The following is a 25,879-nucleotide window of genomic DNA, read 5'->3' as shown; positions in this document are numbered from 1 at the left end:
CTGGGGCGAAAGAAGTTATTAGAGTCTAGAAAGTTCACCATCAGAGTAGATGACATGTTCCTTAATCTTTCCTGGGACAGACAGTTTTTGCCACCTGATTTGTAGATGGGAACGACCTTGCCCATTTTCCAGTCATTTGGAAGAGTGCCGGTGTAGAATGACTGCGCATACATCAAATACAGAAATGGGGTGATGGTGTCATGGAGGTTTTTTTTTTTTTTTAATTAATTTCATCGATGCCACCTGATAAGGACAGTTTCATATGTTGGAGGCCAAATGAAATACCGTCTATGCAGAAAATGATGGAACACATGCTGGATGTCAATAGAGTAAAATCTCGCTGGTATGAATTTCATGAGGCTGTGGGAAATATTCGTATCATCCAAAATTCGTATCATCAAAACAAACGCAAGATGAAAGATTAATAAATCCGTTTGCGGGAGAAAAATTTCCTAGTATCCCTCTGCATTATCTTTTTACTAAGATCTCCAACGATCGACTTCTGGAAAGCATAAAATTGCGTTCAAGTTCGTGAATTTTTTCGCCCATCACTGCACGCCTCAGCATGTTGAGTGCCAGGTGCGTTTCAGTCGTTGTGGGCAGCTCACCCTGGCTGCCACGGTCGTCGTCGTCGTCATTGCTGGTCATGTCGGCAGCAAACGGCGCGCAAGCATGCGATTGCACCAACCTCCCTGATGAGGCAAAAAGCGCAAGCAAACACAGGCCGACAACATTCGGACAGAGAGAGGATAACAACAAGTGTCCCGTATTTAAAAAAAAGCAAGGATCGGGCTCACACGACGTGAGGTGGGGGTGGGGGGCATGCTGCCCTAACCCCACGGAAAACAAGTCAGGCTGGCTCGAGTGGGTGGCTCAGGGATGCTCTCTACCTTGCTCCTTGTGGCGCGCCCAGCATAGTCCGGTCCTCTTGACGGAGGGACCAGTGAGAGATCGTGCAGCCACATGACGTAGCCGGTTGAGCATGGTGAACTTGGATCTCTCCCAGTTCACACTCTCCGCCGGCTCGCACGCTCGGCTCACGAGCTTCGCTTGGTCCGCGATTTCCGGCTGTTAACAACGCATTCTTACGATCTGCAGCAGCGTGGCAACGCGTTTGGAACAGTCGACGCCTTTTGTATTGTAGGCAATATATTTTGGCCAGGGAATATTACTAATTCGTATCACACCGAAATTCGTATTAGCTGTGATCGTATCACTGGGGTTTTACTGTAGTACCATGGCAGGAGGGGAAGGTATGCTAGATTCTTTAGTAAATGCAAATGAAAACGCTGTGTTAAAAGCATCGGCGCATTGCTTATCTATGAACACTTGACCTGATTCATTAGTAAGGTTAATAAGAAATCCCAAAAAGAATTTTCTCACGCCGCAGGTGGTGTCAGGCTTGGGGACAATGATAAATACACGAAGAAACTCTTTAACAGAGACTACAGCTATTATTGCCCGAAACCCAAAATGAGACAGCCACAAAACCGGCACAAACAAAAGGCTAGCAAAGAGGAATAGCTGTAAGCGGTAGAGAAAACAATAAAGTTCAAACTAAGCGAGAGTCCACGAGTGAAAGAAAAAAGCACAGTATGTGTTTGCTCCTGGAAAGGGGTTGTCCCTTCTCGCGTCCCATCGGCATAGTCATGATTTTGACGTGTTGAAGGTCCACGTGAAGTGTCATGGCTGCACTGGAAGAGCACGCTCCGAGCTCCCGTCGCAGAGTAGCAGACGTAGCTCTCGTGTGCGGAGGAGAATTCCTGGAAGTTGTGGTTGTGCTGTGGTCTCGAGTGTTCAGCGCCGTAGCCGGGGGATTGACCTTGGCACTGTGTACCTTGCGTCTCCCTTTTTGTCGTCATCTTCTTTCGGCGTGTCCTATTTCTCCTCATTGTCTCTGGGCCTCGGTCCTGCGTTTCCTCGCATGACAGTGGTTAAATTTGACACTGTTGAATACTTACCGGGACGGTCGTCTGATAGGAAAGTGATGGTGGAAGAACTGCCTCTTACTGAGGGTGTACAAGAGAAAGCTGCTGCGTTGTAGTGAAGCCTGAGCGCAGCTCCCGTTCCTCCCTTGTGTTCCCAGCGGGCCTGGTGCAGGAAGCAGAGGCCATCGTGGGCACATCGCTGGAAGACCTCGACCGACCTGGGAGGCCAGGATACATGGGGACACCTGGTAAGGGAAGGGGGCCCTGCTATTAGGGAAGCCCTTAGTAATATGCAAATTGGGCCGTTTACTGAAATATGCCATTCTTGGATTCCTTCACCACCTCTCAAGTTTTGTGGTCATAACTGTGCCTTTTCCAGAGACCCTGCTTCAGCAGACCCTGGTGGTTTCGCAAGCCCTGGACAAACTGAAGGCAGGCTACAAGAAGTTTGAGGCAAATGCTGAAGGTGCGTGTGTGCGTGTTTCTGTGTTTGGCTGCTCTGTTCTGTAGTTTTGTTGCAATTGGGAATCGCACCACTTGCTGGGTATCACCAGTCACGGTGTCCAATGTTTGCTTCTAAGGTTGAGAATGACCAAATGACGTGGGATTGCTCATATTCATTGCTTGGGGTTATATGCGGCACTGCTTCACGAATTTTTATCTCAGAAGTCTTCCCACCCCTGTACCATCAAGTGGTACTGCATTATGCAATGCCGCTTGACAGTGTTGATCTCGACGTTCTCTTGGCGCCTCCTCGTTTGTCCGTCCCTGCAGATGCAGAGGAGCTGATGAACTCCGTCTGCCCACTGGCCCACTTGGTCGCCCAGCTGTTGGCCGCAGGAAAGGGAGTCTCACAGTCGTCGCCCAACATTGAACTGGGAGACGGTGAGTGCTTTTTGCTCTACGCACCGTCGTCCCCCTTTTCCTGCCCTTTGAAAACTGCTGTTGATTCTTTAGTTGTGGATGAAGCCGTGTTTGAGTCTGGCTATCTGTACGTCAACCATGCCCTGAAATGCGGTATCCGCTGCATGTGCAGTAGCCACAAAAAGGAGCAAAGGTTGCCTTGTTAGAGCTGATGCGTTGTAGTACAGTAATGCAAAACTGCGCAACACGAGACGAAACAAATAAAACAGAGCACTAGTCTCTGGTTCTTTGTCTTTTGCCGTGCTTTCTTCTTTATCCTTTATCATTTTGTGCCCCTACATTGAAGTAGCTATGAATGGAAGCTTTTTTGATGCATCAGAGTTAATTGTGACCAAATTTGCATTTTTCACGTGGAAAGAAAATCGCTGTGCCCATCTGTGGCTTTTGGATGGAAAATTGTATCCTGCTAAGCGAAATATTCATTGGATTTGTGCTGTTGCCATTAATGTTGATTTTATTTCCGCGGTTTACTTGGCAATTTTTGGAACTGCATGGAAATGTTGCAAATGGGTAAATATTGGCAGCTTCATCAAAGCTAGGCTTGCACTGGGCTAAAAAATGTGCTACCTTTGGTTAAATTTTGTGGCTCAAATGCAGCTTTTGTTCAACTTTGTTTGCGTCTTACCAGGTGGGGTGTTGATGGCTTGTTTCCGCTGCCACTTCCCCTGCCTTCAAAGATGCACCCTTGACAGGCCGTTTCTCCTGCCCTGTGTTGTGCTCTTTCAGAGCTGGCGTCAGCCTGCCGCAACTTGGGGGTCGAATCGCTGGCGCTGCTCAAGTCCCTGCGGCCGGAAGGTACGGTGCACCGACGTGCGTCTTTGCTGCCTCTCACTCCTCTGGTGCAGTGTGGGCGAAGGCAGAGCTACAACAAAGGCAGAGCTTGTAGCTGTGTGTTTAAGTCGTACAATCCCTAGCCTATAGAAGGCCTAAGCTTCGTAGGGACCTAAGAGTGTCATCACAAGTCCACACATTGCTCATAAAGGTGAGGGAAGCTGTAGGGTAGAAGAGTTTGGTGTTGGGCCTGTTGGTACATGCTTTGAAGAACGGTAAAACCCAGCCTTAAAGACGCGTACACGATAATGAATGAAATTCCTAAGGAAAAGCAAGGTCAGGGCATGCACAGTAAAAACTAAAGAAAGGAGGTCAGCTGATGATGCAATTCAAAATCGGCTCTTTTTCAAATAGTATTCAGGTTCTTTGCCCGGTATTGTTAGTGAGGGAACTCTCAAGCACTTATCCAAACCATGCTTACGATTTGATAAGCTTCGATAAGCTCCCGCTCGCACTTTGCGGCTCCCCTACCAATTATTTGTGTTTTGTCAAAGAGGGGCGTGCATCCACAACTTCGGCAATGCGCAGGCGAAGTGAGAAAGGAATCGAGAGAAAGGGCGAATGAGAAAGGAATCGGGCGGGAGGGTACAGGCACATGCTTTTGAGGACCGTAAGAAAGTGGAAGTAATCCCGTACACTCACAAGATCTCGCATAATATAAAAAAAGTGGCCGCCAGACATGGGGTACACGTAGTGTTTTCGGCACTGTGTAAGCTGGCAAGCCTTTGTCCCAAAATTGAAAAGCAAAACCAAAGGACATGTGCACAACCTGCCATGCCACAAAATTCACGAAGTGCACGACAACTGTTATCTACCGCATACCGCTGAAGGGCGATAAAGTGTATATTGGGCAGACGGGATGCTGTCTGAAAGTTTGTTTAAAAGAACATGAAACTTCGGAACTTCGGTCACGTCAGGCGGAGGGGCAAACTTGCCCGCCCATTGCCGAAGTTGTGGATGCGCCCCCCCCTTCCCCTCTGTTTGACGAAGCACAAGTAATTGGTAGGGGAGCCACAAAGTTAGAGCGGGAGCTTATTGAAGCTTATCAAATGCGTAAGCATGGTTTGGATAAGTTCGTGAGTGTTCCCTCACTAACAGTATCAGGCAAAGAATCTGAATATTTGAAAAAGAGCCGATTTTGAATTGCGTCATCAGGTGACCTTCTTTCTTTAGTTTTTACGGCGCATGCCCTGACCTTGCTTTTCCTTCGGAATTTTATTCATTATTGTGTACGCGTCTTTAAGGCTGGGTTTCACCGTTCTTCAAAGCTGTAGGGGACGGATTTGGTTTTTGTGGCTCCCCGATGCACTTGGAATCGTTGCGAGTGCAAATAACATGAAGCCACTTAATTTTAAAATATTAGGGGGAGATCTAAGGGTGGGGGGAGAGAAAACACAAAGGGGGAAAAAAGAATTATCTTCATGGACTGTACACATTCATGTAGGCACAGCCTCTTAGGTGGGGAGCGATGATTTAGCAATAAACGAAATGTGCAACCGAAAGCTCTTTCAGGGAATGAACATTGGGGCACAAATGAAGGCAGATAGAATTGGAATAAGGAGGAGGTGAAATGGCTGCTGATACTGGTGCAAGTTGCCTTTTGTTTTGTGGGGGAATGACATCTCTCTTGTGCAGCTTCTTTGGCAGTTGTTAGTTGCCAAGTTTCTGCGAGTGGGTGATCTTTGGTGTCAGTGAGCACAAGCAGTAGGGAAGGGAAGGGGGGGCTACAACCATCCCAAAAATCGTATCCATATGAAACTACAAAAAAAAAAAAAATAGCGCAAATTGTTTGGATCTCTATAAGACATATTTGACCTGCTGAAATCTGAAATGACCATTGTAGGTTAATGTGCTCTGAGACACCTTGCAAAAATAAGTGGAGTAACCGAGGGAGGAAAAGATGGTGTCCTGCCTTTTGGCGGCTGCCTGAATGAAGGCAGCTGGATGAATCCGCCGCTTCGGTCCTCCAGGCAGCCACTGAGGGCTTCGATGATGTAGGCCGCCAGCTCCTGTTGTTCTTTGAGGTTTGCCGCAGCAGCCAGCCACTCTCTGGTGTAATTTTGGCCGCTGTGTTAGGTTGTGGGAGCGCTCTTACAGGATGTGGTCCTGCGTAGATGGAGAGTGTGTACCTGAGGGAAAAAAGTCGACATGAAGGGACTCTGCGAAGTCGTACAAGGGGCAACTTTTTTGGCCGAGCCAGGCGTATGTCGCATTGTGTGATAAAATTTAATGGTAAAACACAGCAGTGCCGGCAGAAGGATGTTTTGTGGGGATGATCACTTTGTCCTTCTATGTGTGCACTGGTGATGCTGTGGTTGTTCCCCTGGGTTCTTCAGTACACACCAGTTGCGAAACTTCGCTTGAGAATCCGGGCCGTGCAAGCACCCTTGCTTTGTAGAAGCTCACGTGCATGGGTGTATTGACCCAGCACCTAGGCAATGCGAAAAGTGAACTTTGCTAGGCATTTACTCAATAACACAACTTGATAAAGTAAAGCTTGCTTTTCAAATAACAACATACATTGAATTAAGTGATGCTTACTCATGTTTTTGTGCTGACAGATGACAGGCTGATCAACTTGCCCCAAGCCCGAGCCTGCTCTGTATGCGCCCAGGGCAGGGGGGCCAACCGCTGACTGGTTTTTGATGCATGGGGCCTATGGGGAGCTTCACAACTGGTGCATGTTGAGTGACTGTGGTTGTTCTCTTCTCCTCCTTCCCACCTCGCTCGCAGGGGGAGAAGGGGCTACGAAGGGGGCGGTGCAGGACCACGTGGCCACGGTGCACGCCTCCCTGGAGGGGGTGGCCCGTGCGAGCGGTGCCCTGTCCTCCTCGCTGGGTGAGGCGGACTCCCAGAAGCTGGGCGACCTGCTCGAGGAGGAGCTGGCCCAGATGGACAAGGCCATCGATGAGGCTGCCCAGCGCATACAGGTGCGAAGGGGCACAGGGAGGGGGGAGGTTAAGGCAGATACTAGATAGTTGGGCTTGTCGGCCATTACTTGAATGCATCACTGGTGAAAGCAAGATGAGGGTGAAAAAAGATGCACAGGGGACTAGACTTCTAGACTAGGCTTGCTGTACTTCTCAGCTCTAGACACTCAGTAGAGATGAGGTCTAACGAGTGTCCTGTGTTCATCCTTCTTCGTCTTCGTCTTGTTTTCGCTAGTGAAATGTATTCAAGAAACCAGAGGGTAAGCAGAGAAAGCCGGGGAGGAGGTATTTTTTTCTGTTGTCAGCTTTTCTCATTATTGTTCTGTTTGTACAAACATTGTAAACTCGTCAGCCAAAAAAAAAAAAAAAAGAAAAGGGTGGGCAACAGTCCCGATCCTTGGAGAGAGGCAGTGCAGGTGAATAGAAAACAGCAGGGTACTGGGGGGATGAACTTGGTTCCCTCTTACGGAGTAGTATTTAGGAAGAGAGTCAGCTCCACTTTGCATCAGGGCAGAGCAGGAAAGCAATTATTGACTGTCATCATATTCTCTGTTGTTACTGGTTCGTTCAAAAGAGGAGAGTTAGCCCTGAATTACTGCCATGACTATAAGTCTCCGGCTTTATATTTCTTGGATGCGTGAATACTAAGCAAATGAAGTCTGAGATTTAAGATACGCCTGGTAATATTGCATTGTTTAACATTCCATCTTGGTTGTGATTAGGCAGCTGAGCCTAGTTGGTGAAGTTTTTTTTCCTTTGGTGGTGGAGGCAGTTTCGGGCTGTGATACAGCCTCCCGATTTCCCACGAGAAACTAAAAACACCACGGTACCCGCCGCGGTGGCTCAGTGGCTAAGGCGTTGCGCTGCTGAGCACAAGGTCGCGGGTTCGATTCCCGGCCGCGGCGGCCGCCTTTCTGATGGAGGCGAAAAGCAAAAACGCCCGTGTGTGCGAGATTTTGGCACACGTTAAAGATCCCCAGGTGGTCAAAATTAATCCGGAGCCCTCCACTACGGCGCGCCTCATCGCCTGCGTTGCGTCGGCGCGTTAAACCCCCGCAATCAAAATAAAAAAAAACACCACGGTTCCATCATTTTGTTTTTTCCACTTTTTTCGTTCTTATTTACTCTTTTTGCTCCTGTTCTAAATACTATTTTCTTTCACTTGATTCCAATTTTTTTCACTTGCATATGCACCAAGAATTCCTGTGACTGCTCTCTTTGGCATAGATAAGCTATAGGGACTGGCGGCTGACCCACCATTGCGAATAGCACACTGGAATATGTAGATAAGTAACACTAAGCAAATTGTATGAAATGGATTATATCACCTGCTGTCAGGCGAGGTGGTTCATCCTGAAAAGCAGAGAGAGAAGAGAGACCACTGTCCACATTAGCAACTGTGCCTTTTTTATGCCCTATTCTTTTGACCGACTGTATCAGAAGGCATTCAACTTGCTCGAAAGGCATTGCACTGTGTGGAAAGGCATTCAAGCTAGCATGACAAGTTTCACACTGCTGTCTGTCATAAAGTACTACTGCCAAACTGGCTGTTGTAATGGACACACTTCTACTCGCATACTGTTATTGAAGGAGGTGCAGCTGTTGTTATCACCACGGTAGTTTTATGAACAAACGCTGCCAGGCTACCAGATTAACGATAAGCGGGCTTAACCGTTTAGTCGAAGTTTCTTGGCTGTAAAATCGATTTCAACTGACCCTGTCCCGTTTGCACCACTGTTTTTGCAGGACATGCTGAACAAGTCGCGCGAGGGCGACTCTGGCATCAAGCTCGAGGTGAACGGCAAGATCCTCGATGCCTGCACCGGTCTCATGCAGGTAAGCACGGATGGGAGGCACCAGGAGGTACCAGTAGAAGGTACCAGGATGGCCCTCCATGGTGGCTCAGTGGCTTGGGTGTTGTGCTGCTGAGTCCAAGGACGCGGGTTCGATTCCAGCTGCAGTGGCTGTTTTTCTGATGGAGGCAAAAAGTGAAAATGCCTGTGTGCTGAGATTTCGGTGCACATTAAAGATCCCCAGGTGTTGTCCAGCTAAAGCTTTGGTGTGTTAAACCACCAAAATTTGAATTTGCCGGTAGCAGGAGCCAGGTGACATCCTGGAAACAGTCTGTGAGAAAAGGTACCATCTAAGTTCTTGCTGCATACCGTCAACATTTAAGGGGGGACGCGGCTTTCAACTTCGGAAAAATGACCAAAACATCGTTTTTTTGAAACCCACATATTCGGCTTGTATGTTTCCTATTCTATGCGTCTGCAAAGTTTTTAGGCTGAAAAGCGTCGCAAAGTGGCATAAAAAAATACTTTTGTCAGGCGCGGTGACAAACTATCAGCGCAAAAGGGCGAAAAAACGGCAATTTTCGGAGCGCTCTATCTCCGCACCGGTGCCACCGGGCGCGGCCATTTTGATATGGTTAGATCGGCCGAGCGATCGTCTTTCCGGTTCTGCTCGTCTCTTTTATCTTCGTTCATTCACAAACGCACAAACGGCAGAAAAGAAACGACGCACAAACGAAGCTAGAAATAGATGCTGAAGCGCTATTGGTCCTCGGTCGGGGCGCGGAACACCGACCCTCCTGATTGGATGTCACGGGCGCAATGCAAGATGGCGGCCGCCTGAGCTGCGTAGCGAGCGGTTTGAGTTCATTTTCGCCGCTTCACTCGGCCGAGTTTCTGTTCAATCTATGGCATTCAACACGGACGTTATCGCGGTGGGAATGCCGGAGATAACGAGCCAGATTACGGGAAGTTGTGTGGCTCGAAAGGAGGAGGTCATCGAACGCTTCGTGGTGCGCGTGACTCTACCGTCGCCAGACCCCGGAGGGTGACGCGGTGTGCGCGCTTGCAATAGCGGTTCGTGAAGTGAACTTTTGGTCGGGTTTGCGATGTTTACACGCTTAGTTATTGCTGTGTTTTGACTGTGGGCTCGCTAGCCTTGAGAAAGAAACGGTCGACGCGTCAAACGCTGCGGCGCGCACGGCATAGCCGACGCGCATTGGGGCAGCACATGACTGGGCAACCGGTTACGATTGAACGCCAGTAGTTGTAATTAATGCCTGCGTCGTTAGATTTAATCCTAAAAGCGACCTGACCAGCCATATCAGCTGTAATCAAAGTTCGATATGTCGCGGTAAGCGTGCGCTAAGATGCGCGCGAGCCATATCGCCTTTCTTGCGCAACGTTTCCCGTGCACTTGTAATTTTCATGCAAACAGGTTTGAGTTAGTAATATAGGAATAAAAATATGTTCTCTGCATTAAAAATGTACGTTTGTCGCAGCATTTAACAGTGATTTTTTAGTGAAATTATTGATTCCATTGCTCAGGGCATACTGGCTTTGCTGCGAGAAATATTGGATGCCTTGAATGTCAAAAGTAGTAAAAAAATATGCTCTTGCATTGAAGTTGGGAGTTATGCAGAATACTCTACCAAGCTTCAAAGTAGCTCATTTTCATCCTTGTGGTATGCAAACTTTTGGCAATGAACACCTGCACGTATGAGTACTAAGTTGCTGTGCCAGGCAAGATGATAAAACATAAAAAAAGCCAAAAATGTTCAAATTTAAGTAAAAAAAATGCTTAACTTGTTGCCATGGTGACAACACTGCAAAAGGAGGCTGTTCAGTGCGATACAGCCAACCAGCTAACCTACTTTGCATTGAAAGCCCATTGAAACCCATCTCCCCCTTCATTTGATCTGCAAAGTGGGGTATGTACTCTTCACAGAGGAGCTGAAAATGATATTTTCTGGAAAGAGAAAGGCTGTGAAAGGCACTCCAATTTCAAGGCAAGGCATTCCAGAAGCCCCATGTTCAAAAGGACATGAAAGGCTACAACCGTGACGACTTTTGATAAGTGAAACCTATGTTGCAACTTTGGAAGCCGTTTTCTCAAAACAGTTTTTTTTGCCACCTGTGTCGCTTGTACCAGGGATTTCTTTGTGACCGCTGGGTCTATTTTGATTCCGTTTCTTGCATTACATTCCTTGATGAACAGTTCAGGTCGTGACACTCTTGGTTTTCCAGATTTGTTTTTTGTGATTTTTTTATTCACATAATCGTTCACAGTCAACATGCCTATTGCACATTAACCTCTAAAAAAATGAAAACTAAAAAACATTGTGTTGTAAAAAAAAAATTCTAAAACTGTCACGACCTCGTCCATTCATTTGGGAATGCAAAGCACTTCGAACAAATTTTCTATCATGTTTTATAAGCCGCTCAAGCTCGGTACAAGCGGAACAGAAAGAAAATTTAATGCATAAAAAAGTTTTCAGAATATTAGCTTGAAATTTTTATGGTGTTATCACGGAAGCATTTCCAGTTGCTGTGCCAGTTTTCATCAAAATCCACAAAGAAATAAAAAAGTTGATTTTGAAAGCCACGTCCCCCCTTAATGCTGCTGGCAGCATTTTATATGCAAAGCACGTTTCGGCTAGCTGTCGCTGATGTTTTTGGAGTCACTTAATTAGCTGAAGCCGGATTGAGTAATCGTCACCTGCCTTGCAGCGGGGGAAATTGAGAGTAGTGGTGTGTTGTAGTATTGATAGGAAGTACTTGAGCTCTTGCTCTGATGCTTCCAGTCTGAGACACATGTTGCATTGAGGCTTTCTTCTGGAGATAGCACATCAGCATGAAAACTTTGTTTCACTTTGATCCTGGGAAGACTTTGAATCTTGTGGGCGAGTGAGGGGAAGGGAGGGAACTTGGCTCCTGCCAGCCCTTGTGGCTGTCCTGATCACTCCCGTGCATATCTGTCTGCAGGCCATTCGTGAACTAGTCAGGAGCTCCAAGCACCTCCAGGAAGAAATTGTCTCCAAAGAAAAGGTGAGCCTTGCCTGATGAAGAGGTGACTGCTGTGTGGGCAGCAGCAGGCCTACCAGTAAAGGACCAAATGGTTGTGTTGGGGGCCAAACTGCTCAGGTACAATTTTAAAAGCTTGAATTTCTTGAAATCCGTGCATGCAAGGCAGTGGGAAGGAGTAGGAAGGTCAGTACAGCATGTTGTTGGGCTAGTTGGTACCGCGTTTCAAGAGCAGAAAAAAAAAACTACGCATCAAAGACAAGACCACTGCGAAGGGGACAGGATGGGTGCAGTCTTGTCTTGTCTGCACCCATCTTGTCCCCTTTGCAGTGGTCTTGTCTTTGATGCGCAGTGTTTTTTTTCTGCTCTTGAAAAAGAAAAAGTAGAAGGGTGAATGTTTCATCTTGTCCTTGTGTTGGTTATACAGGTTAAAATTTTTGAGTTTGAGATGAACTTGTTCTTGTGCAAACACATTGCTTGAAGCTGTCTTTCTGTCGCGATGGATGGTGATTTGAGGCATGCAAACCGTAAAATCTCAGTTTAAATTGAGTCAGACGTGGCGAAATACCCAGTGGGAAGAAAGAGAGGAAGCCAAGCTCTGTACGGTGCTCCTGTCTTTTCTCGCTCTCCCTCCCCTGTCGTGTACACCAGGGTTCGGCGTCCAAGAAGGAGTTCTACAGCCGGAACCACCGTTGGGCCGAGGGACTCATCTCGGCCGCCAAGGTGGTCGGCCTCGGGGCTAAGTTCCTCGTGTGAGTGTCTCCGACTGCTCCCTTCGGGCATGTGTGGGTTTTGAAGCGAGGCCAGGAGTGTTTTTCGTTGGTTTAATGTTGGAAACTTTACCGGGATGCCTGTCAAACTGTGTGTGTTCATTGTAGGATGCTAGTCCTATCGTGCTCATTATGGAGCCTCTCGTGTTCCAAGAAGTAGGATGATTTCAACTTTCGGTAGCAGGGTGTTTTCAGCTTCTTCGCACATTAGGAATGAGGTGGAATTTTTTAATGCCCTAATTTGCAAAAAAAACGTCATTGTCCAGTCAATAAAATGGCTGCCGCCGTAACGAGTAAATAATAAAAAAACACATGGTCCAGTGGGATTTAAACCTGGTTGTCCACTCTATCAGCCTAATGTGCTACCACTGAGTTATCTCTGCTCGTTGTGATTGGTGGAATGAAACTTGCTATGACAAAATCCTTAAGTGCCCCATTCTGCGAAAAAGTGCCGTTGTTGTTGTCCGGTCAGGAAAATGGCGGCCACTGTAAGAGTAAGGCATGTGATCTGGTGCAAGATTTGAACCCGGGTCTCCACGGTGGCTTCCCAATGCTCCACTGACTGGGCTATCCCAGCACATTGTAAGCAGTAGAACAAAAGTTGTTGCTGTTCTTCATGTTGCATACCTTCTGAAGAGGTTGGCCCAGAATCGGGAGCTTTGACAGGCTTGTGTGCCCGCTTCACAAAATTCACGAAACCGTTGAAACGTAAAAGTTGGAAGAAGAATGTGTGCTGCAGGACACCTGAACGGGATGGCATGTAGGTTCAACTGCTGCACACCAGCCACACAGAAAGGACCCTAATTGTGGGGAAGCTGTGGCATGTGTCAGTATGCTTGCTGACGTAATTCGCACCGTAAGGCGCAAAAATGAAAAAAAAGGAAAAAGAAAGAGATGCAAACACGGTGTAGCTGAAAAGAAACCAGTCGAAGCAATTCATGCCTAGAGGTGGAGAAACAAAAGAGAAGAAGCACGCACAAATGCAATGTAGCCATAAAAAAAGTTAAGTTTTGCCAGCCTGTCGCCTTCAAGGTACGTAAACAGACTCAAGTTCCCTGAGAAACTGTTTTACTTGCATATCGTCTTGATGTTGTGTTTTGATTTTTTAATAAAGGTCAGTTGTGGCAGCAGAATCAGGGGGTGTGTGTGGCGGATAACACTTGCCGCGGTGGTTTGTTGGTGAGGGCCGTGCGCTGCTAAGCACAAGGTTACGAGAAGGTAATTGGCAGCTGTTCTGGCTTCTTTAGAGATAGAGGAGGAAAGTGGTAACAGCGGTACGTACGATATTCGGGACCCTGTTTTTGGAATCTTATCCCTCCAAGTGTGATGCATTTTGTAGCCCAAGTTGGCAATACTAAATACTCACCTTCCTTCCACCTTAATTCTATGGGGGGTAACATGTTGTGAGATTTTGTTCTTTGCTGAAACATTTGCTCAGAAAACGTAATGACTGGTACTAGTAGTCAGCACTATAACTGCTATAACAGTGGGCAGCAGCATTTCGAAGGGCATGCTCATGCATTGAGTTCTACAGGAGCCAAAATGGTGCTCACAAAAATCCACGTCATATTGTGTCCCTGACTGTCAGTGGTAATGTTATGAATGGGCTGCACTGTACATCACAATAAATGATTTCGTGTCTATAGTTATTGCTTTTTTCCTCTTATGTCACGCTTGGCATGTTGCAATAGAAATGACAGACACCGACCAAAAGAAACTGCTAAAACAAACAAAGAATCGAGGCATTTTGGCATCTGTAGCGAAGCGGAGACATCTCTTGATTGCTTGTTTTTAAAGATTTAGCAGTTTCTTATGGTTGGCGCCAGTCGTTTTTATTGCAATGTGTTTCATCCTGACCAGATGGGTTTCCATCAAACCCTTGACTTCGACATGCTTGCGCTCTACGAACTCACTGTAGTTACTCGAATTTAGGCTGATATTTTTTTTTTAAATTCGTTTTCAAAAATTAGGGGTCAGCTTAGACTCGAGGATGCAGCTTTCCTGTCACTGCAAAACACTCAACGCATTCTCGTGGTCACAGGCTTGCAGCTTCAAGGTTTGCAGGCTCCATTTTGCTTGTTTGAATGTTGTGAACCCAGCTATCAGCGTTCCGTGCTTGCTTCCTTATGTCACCGCGTGACCTCGAGAAGCGCCCATGTTCGCTCACAATGGTGCCCACCAAACGGTGCCACTACACCGCGGCTTTTAAGCGCAAGGTAGTTTGGAGGCCGAGAGAACTTGAAACCTCCAAGTATAGTGCGACTTCAGCGTTGATGAGAAGAATGTGCGCAGATGGTGGAAGCAGCGGAACAAACTTTTTGACGGCGCTGCTAAGCGAACGGCCTTCATAGGGCCCAAGAAAGGTCGACACCTCGAGGTGGAGAACGATGTCGCTGACCTTATCTGGAAGCAAAGAGAAGGTGGAATGCGTGTGACGATGGAGATAATACAGGCGAAGGCGAGGGAGATCGCAAACGTTCGAGGCGTCTCGCGGACTCAATTCAAGGCCAGCAGAGGCTGGGTCACTCACTTTATGAAGCGGTGCACGTTCAGCCTGCGACGGTGTACGTCTGTGTGCCAAAACTTACCCCAGACTTTGAGGAGAAGTTAGTCGCATTCCAGCACTTTGTTATCAAGAGGCGGCTGGAAAAGAAGCACAGACTGGGCCAGATCGGTAATGCCGATCAGACCACGGTGTATTTCGACATGGCTTTGGCCTACACAGTGAATGAGAAGAACGCAAAACAAGTGAAAGTCAAAACTGCAAGCTACGGTGAGCAGCGCAGCTTGTGATGTGTTGCACAGCGAACGAGGGAAAGCTCCGCCGTACATTATTTTTGAGGAAGACTCTTCCAGCCGGGGAAGTTTTTCTAAGGATGCTGTTGTGCGAGCCCGTGAGAATGGTTGGATGAGTGGTGCCCTCATCGAAGATTGGGTTAAGACTGTCTGGCGGCACCGTGCCAGGGCTCTGCTGTTTGAGGAATCCCTCCTGGTTCTGGACTCCTACCGTGGCCACGTGGCAGATGCTGTTAAGTTCATGCTTTCGGAGAGTGGTACGGACATTGCGGTAGTACCAGGGCGTATGACGAGCCAGCTACATCTGCCTCAAGTGGCCGTCAACAAGCCATTTAAGGACAGACTGCAGCAGCATTACAAGGACTGGTTGACGCCTCAAGACCACCAACCCAGACGAACCAGGTGCATCAAGCATGCTTCACTCAACCCAGTGGGCAAGTGGGTTGCCCCGCAGCATGGGACGAAATTCCAGCCGAGCTAATTGTGCCTTCCATAATTGCAGCGTCTCAAATGCACTGGACGGAAGTGACGACAACAATGACGACAATGAGTGAGCATTGAACATGCTACGACGAGTATCGTAATCGTCTAAAGTGCGTGCACTAATCCCGGTCCAATGCTTTTTTTCATTCGGCTTACATTAGAGGTAGGCTTTTTTTTATTTTGCAACCTTGCGAATTTAGGGGGTTTTCCTAGATTGGAGTAAATACGGTAGTCTACGTTTTTGCGCTCTGCTCTTGCAAAATGCTGTCGTACCCCAAGGGCTTTTTCTGGTAAACCATCGAAGGGACGCCATTGCAGGGACGCAGCGGACCGTGTGGTGTCCAGCAGTGGGGGCAAGTTTGAGGAGCTGGTGGTGGCCAGCCAGGAGATAGCCGGGGCCACGGCCCAGCTTGTGGTGGCCTCGCGGGTCAAGGCCGACCGCGGTTCGGCTCGGCTAGCGGCTCTGGGAGCGGCTTCCCGGGGGGTCTCTCAGGCCACCGGGAGCGTGGTGGCCACCGCCAAGGCCTGTGCCAGCCTGGTGGAGGACTCTGGTGAGTACATCCTCCCGGGTTTTGCTCTTTTTGTTGCACGTCCTCTGCGCTGCCCCCCAAGGGGGGAATTTTTTCGCTTAGTTTTCTAGACCAGATTCAGTGGTTTAGAAAAGGTTGTGGCTTTATGAACTTCTCATTCAGGAACTCATTCAGGAACACGCATTTCCCAAGGGCTATGAAACTGGGCATGTTTGGCAAACAAACGTTCATTTTAATATTCCAATATTCATGCACTTCCTTTATTTACGCAGTCCTTATTCAGTTAGAATTCAAAACTCGCGTGTAAGCACATGCCTCGAATTGGGCCTTTATTCGAGCATGCACCCATTTTTGTGGAGGCCTGCATATGCCGTCCCAGCTGAGGTTGAATGTGGTTGGGCTGTTGGGAGTCTGGGTGGGCTTGCACACAGCATGGCCAATCATTGACCTGGTGTTGCTCCTTTTTTGCTCTTGCAGAGGTGCTCGACTTTTCCAGGATCACCCTACACCAGGCAAAGCGGCTAGAGATGGAATCACAGGTACGGGCAGCAAACCTAACGGGGGTTTGTTGTTGTTGTTGTTGTTTGTTTTGGGTGGCAGCAGGGACATGCTTGCGCTGCCTTCCTGAATGTGGGGCACCTTAAATGGTACGAGGGTCATTGTTAGAGGGCTGCATATACAGTTAAACCTCGATGTAACGAACTTCAATGTAACGAAACCCTCGATGTAACGAACCACGGAATTTTTTGTAACTTCAAGTGTATGCACACCATGTATTTTCACCCTCTGTGTAACGAAGTCCCGTTTGCCGGAAATTCAATGTAACAAAGTTTCATGGAGAACGAGGCACGATATTTGAGTTGTAGAAGTAGATTTTGGGAGACGCAAGCGCCGAAATGGGGTCCCAATAAAACGCGAACGGCGACACGGGTCGCCCAATGCCGCGGATGCAGCCAGCCACGGAGTCTTTGATTAAGTCCCTTGCCTACAAACTGCGTGGCGTGCATACACGGCTGGCGCACTGTTTCTGTCGGAGCTTAATCGTCTACTGCTTAATCGGCATCAGCGTGAACCGCGCACGCAGCGTTTTCTCCCTGCAAAAACGCAAAACGCGCCCCGCAAGCCACAGGCGCGCTGACGCAGCCGCGGAGACCACCCGCGCGATGCGGGTAGCTCCAGCGACCGCTTCTAACCTCTCGCTGAAACGCAACTCGAGGGGCATATGAGAGGGGCGTGCGATAAAAAAAGCGGATAACGTGGGCGAAATTTTCATTGTAAAACGTGACACGCGCCGCTTACGAAAGCACCCATCAAATATCCTCCGCGGTGGTAAGCCTACTCGCCGCTGGCGTTGCCGCCGCCGCCGCAAGCCGCCGCTTTGCACTTCGTTCGAGTTTGCTCATGCTTGTTGGGTTTCGTCGTCCCAGCAAGCATTTGTGAATCTTTATGAGCCTTGCACGCGCGTTTTTTTTTTCACACCGGCGTCCGCGATTGCGTGCCGGCGGCGGGAAGTGACTCGCGCTGCGCGCAGCGGTGGGAGGAGCCTGAGCAGTTTCGCCATGTTTTCGCCAATGGGGAGGCGCGCACCCTACGGCGGGAGCTTCGAAGCGCTCGGGGATGCTGGCTGGCTAGACGATAAGGCCGCCGCGAAGGATATTTGATGGGCGCTCTCGTAAGCGGCGTGTATGACGTTTTACAGTGAAAATTTCGCCCACGTTATCCGCTTTTTTTTTCTCGCATACCCCTCTCATTTGCCCCTTGAGTTGCGTTTCAGGGAGCGGTTAGAATCGGTCGCTGGAGCTACCCGCATCGCGCGGGTGGTCTCCGCGGCTGCGTCAGCGCGCCTGTGGCTTGGGGGGCGCGTTTTTTTCGGGAAGAAAACGCTCCATGCGGATCACGCTGATGCCCGCGTATTAAGCACCGATAGAAACAGAAACAGTGCGCCGGCCGTGTGTGCGCGCCACGTTTTCTTTTTCAGGAAACGCTTCACGGGATGAACACTTCATTATAACCGCGAATTTCAATGTAACGAAGTAAATTACGAATTTTACTGACTTCGTTACATCGAGGTTTAACTGTAGAGGCAAGTGCACCTTGATGCCACATAATCCCAATGTGGGATTCACCATGTAATCATTAATGTTAGTGTACATCAAATTGTGCGTCCCCTGGTGGTGTGGCAACCCATGTTTTATCAGTGACCCCAGTGGTGAAGCCAAACCCTGTGTAGAAATGATGCATATGCCACAAAAGTGCACGTGGTCTGCCTCGGAGACACTTTCAACTCCATGTGTTCACCTGCTTGTGTTCAAATACGCAGTGCTTCCAATATTTGATTACACTGCTATCATCTAGGAGGCTTCCACTCAAACTGACATTTATAAATTGCAAAGAATACAAAAAGAAGGGTTATTTGCTCCAGATACAAGAGCTATGGACGAACCACAGTAATGTGACTGTTATTAAGAGCAAACTTTAAGTACTTTCACTCTCAGGAAGAGACCACATAGCATGTTTAAAATGTTTATCCCAAATAATTCATGGACATTACAAAATAGGTATTGAAAAAATAATTTCATTTTTTTGAGGTTATGCTACGAAATAATACCATGATTTTACTGTAACTCTGGCCCGTATGTGCCAGAAGGGCTTTTAAGCAGTTGTTTTTCCCGAGATCTTTGAAAGACTGGAACAGCGCAAGGGGGCGCATGGGTCTTTGTTCGAAAACTTTATTTTTTCAGTTATGATGATGAAAATTGGGGGGACATGTGTAGTTTTTCATTCTGATTGTAGATATAGAATTTGTTTTTGTGTGAAATGACTAGTACTATATTCAAATTTATTTGGATTTTTATATGGGATTTTTTGACAGCCTTTGTAAAAAAACTGCTGGAGGGATGCAGCTGAACAAGGTACCTGTGAACTGTGCACAAATCAAGGAGTGCAATAAGACTAACAGCATCATTCTATCGGGTCTGTAGCAGAAGTTATAACCATCTGAAGCTTGGGCTTGGAAGGTGGGAACCAGAAAAACCGGTTTTGCCTTCCAGGCCCAAACTTCAAACGGTCGTAACTTCTGCTACAGACCAGATAGAATGATGCTATTAGTCTTATTGCACTCCTTGATTTGTGCACAGTTCACTGGTACCTTGTTCAGCTGCATCCCTCCAGCAGTTTTTTTACAAAGGCTGTCAAAAAATCCCATATAAAAATCCAAATAAATTTGAATATACTAGTCATTTCACACAAAAACAAATTCTATATCTACAATCAGAATGAAAAACTACACATGTCCCCCCAATTTTCATCATCATAACTGAAAAAATAAACTTTCTTGGTTAAAACCAGTGTGCCCCCTTAAATAACAAAACAAGTCACTAAACGATCTTTAGCATCCTCCACTGCTAGGTGAGATTAAGGGGTAAAAATAGGGAATAATTTTGTGTGCAGTATTTGTTTTGTTCTTGCTTTTGTAAAACACGAATGATCATTTTTATGTGCTTGCCTTGAGTTACATGCTGACCTTTAATTGTGCCCACCTCCCAAATTGCTTCCATGGTGTTGCCAATCAATTACTAATAAATAAATGAATAAATAAATGCTGGTTAAGGGATAGAATGGGGTCGCTTTCCTTCCTACAGTCGATGCTGCTTTTCTGTGGTTGTTTTTGCGCTTTCAATGGTGAGTGCATCACATCGCCCTGCCCTTTGTATCTTCTTCCCACCGGTTGCAACAGATCTCTAATATCAGTTCATTTTAGGCTGTGCTTTACACCACGTCGTTAATTTCTCCCCCCCCCCCCCCCCCCCCCCTTTTACCTACTTTTGCCAAGCAGCCAAGCTAGAGGGAGCACTGTGCAGCCCTGCTAGTGTGCTAGGGTTGCGAGGGCACCCATTGCTGCCAGCATTTCTGAGTGGTGACATGATCAGAAGTGACATCGCTGATGATGTGCACCATTGCGCTCATTGATGGTATCACTTCCAGCGACTCCATCACTTCACATAACACAACCGTGCCACACTGCATCACTTTTTGTAAGCACTTCAAGGGGGCAGACTGGTCTTAGAGCTATTTTTTTTATTTAGTAAACAATTATAATGAAAGTGCACAGCATTATGGAGATTTTTGTGCTGTGCACTTCAGATTTTTTTGCAAGTTGATTATTTTTTGAGATAATGATTAATTAACATTATTTTGGTCACAAATACAAAATAACCACTCCACACAGAATGGCGGTTATTACGTGGTTAGGCAGACAAATGACTAAAGAATGCAAGGTTTGAAGAACTTTCTTGATTTAGCTATTTCTGGTCATTTTGCAACACACTGAACCTCAGTCTTCCAGCGTTATGCCAGAAATGGCTCACAGGTGGTATCAGTTGAACACAATAATAATTTTCCAAAGCCTACACTTGAAAATATGTTCCAACATTGTATTCTCCACACATTTAAGTATCACAAGCAAAAAAAAAAATTACTGTCATACCTGCTCTTGGTGTCGAGATATCCACCGGCAAAACACTACCTTTGCGTTGCGAGAAAAGTGCCGTTTTACCATCGCATTCTGCGCAAACTCAGCTGTAGAGTGCACTTTAATATGCAGTTTACAATAAATATGGTACCTTTTGATTAGAAAATTCGCAGACTCACAGAAAAATGGCCGTCGATGGCGAAAATGCCATTTTTCAGAAAATGATTTTCTGACCGTTTTTCGGCCCCAAAGACCCACCTGCCCCCTTAAAAAATTTCCGCCAGATCTCTCTTTCTTTCCCTGGTTCCCCACTGAGCCCGTGTGTGTCTGCTTTTCTCCTCCCCCTCCCCCTCCTCTTTGTGTTGGCAGGTGCGTGTGCTGGAGCTGGAGAGCAGCCTGGAGCGGGAGAGGCTGCAGCTGGCCACACTCCGCAAGCGCCACTACCACCTGGCTGGTGCAAGCGAGGGGTGGGACAATGTCCCCGAGGTGCGTTGTTCTGCCTTGCCTGCCTCGATTGATTTGATTGTAGGGTTTAATGCGCTGACGCAACGCAGGCAATGAGGCGCGTCGTAGTGGAGCGCTCCGGGTTAATTCTGACCACCTGGAAATCTTTAACGTGTGCCGAAATCTCGTACACACGGGCGTTTTTGCTTTTCGCCTCCATCGGAAAAGCGGCCGCCGCGGCTGGGATTCGAACCCGTGAGTCTTGCCTGCCTAGTGCAATCGATCACGCTGCTTTTTCTCAATTCAATGCCCAGGGCCTCCTCAAAGTTGCTCGCTGAGCGGGAGCTGCATCATCTTCACATTTGAGTTGTGTTCTTAAAAAAGGAACACTGAAGCTATGCATTGTGTAGTTCGGCGTGTGTGATTTGCTATTTCACTATTTAGTGCAAGTCTAGCACATCAGTGTGGACCCACTGTGGTGGCTCAGTGGCTAAGGCATCGTACTGCTGAGCCCAAGGACACGAGTTTGATTCCGGCCGCGGTGGTCACCTTTTATACGGAGGTGAAAAGCGAAGAGCACCCGTGTGTCGAGATTTGAGTACACGTTCAAGATCCCGAGGTGGTCAAAATTAATCCGGATCCCTGCACTACAGCATGCCTCATAGCGTTAAGTGTAGCTTCACTGCTCTAAACTTTGCAATCAATCAATTTGGCCATTGCTGTGTGTCTGTGAAAAGTGAATTCCACACAGCCGTTTCAGCAGCTTGACCATGATGAAAGCAAACGGTGCCTTTCTGAACTATTGGTAAATCAAATAGGCTGCATTGAATGCAGACTTCTGCAGTCAAACACCACCAACTTCCATTTATGAAATTTCTGGTCTAGGGGATTTTTCTTCATTTCCCAATCTTTACCCATTTGAAACGGGATTGTTTTTGTTATTTTGAGCAATTTACAGAGTGAATTCTTGCCTCTCTTTTGGTTTAAGAAAGTCCTCCAGGAGACTTTTGCACTTCTGGTATTTTTGTTTGTTTTTTTGTTTGTTTGTTGTCAAACACAAGTGGAGAGCACTGCGCAGCATTAGTTTTTCTCCTGCCGTACAGCTTGCTTGAAACTGTGCTGCATGCTGTCACAAAAACAAACAATGCTAATGCTCACTGATATAACTTTGCAGTCCTGGCGATTTCATCCTTCTCACACTCTCACCTTTGCTTACCTGCGTCAGCGTTTGCAATCTTATTTTGCATGGATGCAGCAAACGGTAAACAGAATGGCTGGAGGAGGGGTGCACAAAGTACACGAGTAATTTTATCGCAATGCTGTTAGCCTTTACTTTGTTAGCATTTTCTGTTTTCACTGAAAAACAGAGGTGCATGCAGTTTTCTTTTCTTTGTGTTCATTTTTTTTTCCCTCGTGCATGTCCTATGGAATGCGCCACAGCCAATGGAAATTGAGTGCGCACTGTTTAGCTAACAATGTAGAAGTTTCGGCACAGACTAATGCCTGCGTACTGCCTGTACCTCTTCTCCCTCCTTACAGTCTAATGGCACAGCTGAATAGCCGGTCTCAAGCCATCATTGTCATCATCTTCACCCGGACCCTTGGGCGCTGTCTTGTTTAGCAGGCCAGCCCTCACTCCGGAGCTTAGCAAGTAGCGTGTGGCTGTACCAGGCTGCAGAGTCTGCGTAGCCAGTCACACCCCCGTTCAACCTCCCATGGCTACTGCTGCATCACTACCCGCCATGAACTCACCGTTGAGGCGTTGGGAGTGATCGGCACCACGTAATCAACCTACAGTTTCGTCAGAATTTCTTTCTGCAAGCCACAACACCAGTTCTGCCCAAATCTGGGCGGATATGGTGTCGTTGCACTTGTGGTTTGCTTGGGCGAGTGACGTTATGTGCTTGTGCGTGATGTCAGTCGAAAGTGCTTGTTTCGTAGCAGCCACGCAGCAGCAAGATGCCACTTGAAGTTTGCACTTTGTAGTGAAGCTTATGTGACAAAACAAAATTGACCGTAATGAAGCAATCACTTTTTTTTTTAAATCTGTGTTTTACAGCAAAGATACGATATCAAGGTGGCATTTGATTCTAGCTGACTTCTCGACGGTACGTTGTCTTGGCTCGAATTTTCTGCTGCTCATATCGGGGTGTCAGTTTTCTGCCGTACAAATGAAACAAGTGCCGTTGCTACTGTGGGTATTGCCGTGGGAATGGACTGTGAGAACTAGCCAAGATTTTAACGCGAGCGTCACAGTAGTGTTGGCTGAAGCGAACAAAGATTTTAATGCTAGGTTATCTAATGAGAACTTGAGATGTATACGTGAGACTTTTCAGTGTTTTAAGGTGCTTGTATGTGGCACATCGCGTTACACAGTTGTGTAAGACGGAACTGGAAGCTTTTTGGTGCACGTAGCATCGACCCCAGAAGATCTTAGATGTGTGTGTTCCATTTCACTCTTTCATCGTGAAGAAGTTGCGACAAGTGACTAAAGAGTCTACGCGTTCAAGAAGAATGACTTTCTCATTGATGTCACTTGTTCGGCAGTTGTTCAACCTTTTAGGCTGTTTGGGAAGTAAGCTGAGGTGGGAAGAAGCTCCGAAGAAGCATCATTTTAGTGTGTCAAAGTGAGTGATCCAAGGACATGTGAACGCGAAAGTGCATTAGACTACATGGAAATGTTGACGCTGTTTGAATTTTGTCCTCTGCACACAAAGTTCGTTTTATACTTTGTTGCAAGACTACTTTGCTGCGCTTTGAGGAAGTTATGCGTGCATATGAATGGCGCGCTATGCCCGCTTGGAAAGGAGCGCAGGCTACTATTACGGTCATGTTAATCTGGCTGGTGCGACAAACGAGAGTTTAAAAATGTGAAAAGACTTTTGCCCTCACTACTTTCTGTTGCAATGGGACCACCTGGTGGCCATAGTGGAGTTTGTGTTGTTTTCACCGCACTTGTTGCAATGCATCTATACAGCTTAGGAATATTCTCTATTTCAGCATCTCATTTTTTTTGCTCCTTATAAACACTCTATTACACTAGCGGTGTATTGCACCCACTCTCTGGTACTGTATACGGAATTGCTGCCCTAACCAACCTATTTTGTTGCTTGCAATGGTTGCTGCATGTCGACACCACAGCTGCAAGCCTGGGCCGTAGCTTTGATTTTTAAGCTACTTTAGAGCACCTCTCTTTCCCTTCCACACTTTTTCTTTTCTTCTTCTCATTCTTTTCATTTCTGTCTGTAGTGACACAAGTGTCTGCATTGGTAGGCTTGGCTAATGCTCTGGTCCCAGGTTAGTTCCTTAAGGGCCCTCGGCTGAAGTCTGCTGCCAGGCAGCCGAGGAGTTCTGTTTTTAGCCGACGCCAGAATGCGCGATCGCACTATGATGAGTTGCAGAATACGTCGAGAAACCTAAATCAAGCTGCTGTGGTTGTGGAGAGTGTTCTTGACGTTGTGTTTGGTTTGCGTGACGCAAGTTTTATGTGAGTTGCCCACCCAGTGGGGTCGGTTTTGACTTGGGCTAAAGTAGCCACCGGAAAACAGCAAACTCGCTTCTTGCTTTCTCTGGTTTAGTTTGTATATGAGCATGTGTGCTGCAACAGGCCATCTTTTGTCCACAACGTGCGGCAATCTGTCGCATTCTACCGTACGAAAGGAGGTCATCTTTTTTTTTACATTGAATTATCTCTGTGCGTACGCAACCGATTTCTTTCGCAGGGAGCAGGGTGTGTGTTTAAGCGTAGCTGACTCAAAGTAGGATCATTTTATTGCTTTGAAGTTGATTTGTAAATGTGATGTGTATGCCTACTATTCAAGCATTCTGTGTGTTTGATGGCGACTTAGCTCCTTATCGAATAATTGTTCAGTCCCTGACTGTAACGTGGTGGTTTAGCACGTGCCTGGTAACTGATATTTTTAGCTTTGTTTGTCATTTGATCTTTTTGTAGTAGTAAATTCTTTTTTTTTTTTTTTGTACTACCTACCTTGTATAAAGCACGCTTTGGACCAGTATTCACTAAAATTTACATTGTGCATTTATTCAGGTTTGAAGTGTTTCGTTGTTTTTTTTTTTTTTTTTGCGTGTTGCAGTGAAATACTACTTGTAGCTTTGCATTGATCGTTAAAAGCAACGTAGCTAACACAGAGTACAACCTCAAGCGCTCATAGGTGGTCTTCAAGAGGACAATATCAATTCTCATTTTACGTTACAAACTCGTGTAATGTTTTCGTGTAGCCACCATGACATTTGCTTCGTGCTTTCTTTTTGCCTGGGACCTGAGCTTTAACCAAAGAGAAGTAAAACAATATGGAGATACTGACAAGACTGTATGTGACACCTTCAAACATGTTGTGTGTGCGAGGCTATGCGTACATTTCAATAGTTCGAGGGTTATAAGACAAAAGCCTAGTTTTTTTTTTTTTTTTTTTTTTTTTTTTTTTTACTATCGATAAGATAACAGGGAACAGCAACCTATGGAGCGCAAAGCTTGGAATAAAATTGTGCAGAGCACTTTAGGGGCTTGCCTTGTCGTTGTAGCTCGCTCGCTGGACCCAAGTAGAGCAACACGGCGTTTTGTTGTAGTGGCTGTCGTCGCGATGTAACACAGAGGCTTCGAAAGCCAAGAGGTTTATATAGTCATAAGGGTTCGAAACTCGTGAACCGCTGGCGCTTGTCCTACATCTCCTCGTTGTTTAGCGCAAAGAAAACTGTAGGTACATTTGAGGCAAAATATAGCAATTAACCAGCAGCGCCCGCATTCATTTAGTTAGGAACGCTCGTTGGGTTGGTTTCTACGATAGTAAGTGAAAAAAAAGTGGCAGTGCTACGCCGGCACGTGCGGGAGGAAAAGCAAGCACAAAAAGAACAGAACTCCCGCTGGCGCAGTTTCAGGCCAGGGACATGCGAGCACTGCGAAGGCGGGAAATTTGAATTGCATTGGGTGGTAGGAGCGA

At 46.9% G+C, this 25,879-nt stretch overlaps 1 protein-coding gene across 1 annotated transcript in view; it reads left to right on the top strand.

The window, feature by feature from the left end:
- The window catches only part of LOC144147239 (huntingtin-interacting protein 1-like), a 78,671-nt gene extending 53,324 nt beyond the window's left edge, over window positions 1-25,347 (top strand). The window contains exons 19-30 of the mRNA XM_077679318.1: window positions 2,087-2,176; window positions 2,308-2,394; window positions 2,703-2,813; window positions 3,579-3,647; window positions 6,417-6,613; window positions 8,360-8,449; window positions 11,389-11,451; window positions 12,079-12,179; window positions 15,795-16,027; window positions 16,484-16,545; window positions 20,847-20,963; window positions 22,461-25,347. Coding sequence (XP_077535444.1) covers window positions 2,087-2,176; window positions 2,308-2,394; window positions 2,703-2,813; window positions 3,579-3,647; window positions 6,417-6,613; window positions 8,360-8,449; window positions 11,389-11,451; window positions 12,079-12,179; window positions 15,795-16,027; window positions 16,484-16,545; window positions 20,847-20,963; window positions 22,461-22,481 — 1,241 coding nt within the window. The 3' untranslated portion in view covers window positions 22,482-25,347. The remainder of the gene's footprint in view (window positions 1-2,086; window positions 2,177-2,307; window positions 2,395-2,702; window positions 2,814-3,578; window positions 3,648-6,416; window positions 6,614-8,359; window positions 8,450-11,388; window positions 11,452-12,078; window positions 12,180-15,794; window positions 16,028-16,483; window positions 16,546-20,846; window positions 20,964-22,460) is intronic.
- The last annotated feature ends 532 nt before the right edge of the window (window positions 25,348-25,879 follow it).

Source organism: Haemaphysalis longicornis, unplaced genomic scaffold, assembly GCF_048455015.1.
Source record: "Haemaphysalis longicornis isolate Haplotype H1 unplaced genomic scaffold, Haemaphysalis longicornis Haplotype H1 scaffold_7, whole genome shotgun sequence".
Lineage (NCBI taxonomy): Eukaryota > Metazoa > Arthropoda > Arachnida > Ixodida > Ixodidae > Haemaphysalis > Haemaphysalis longicornis.
This window is presented reverse-complemented; position numbering and strand designations above follow the sequence as displayed.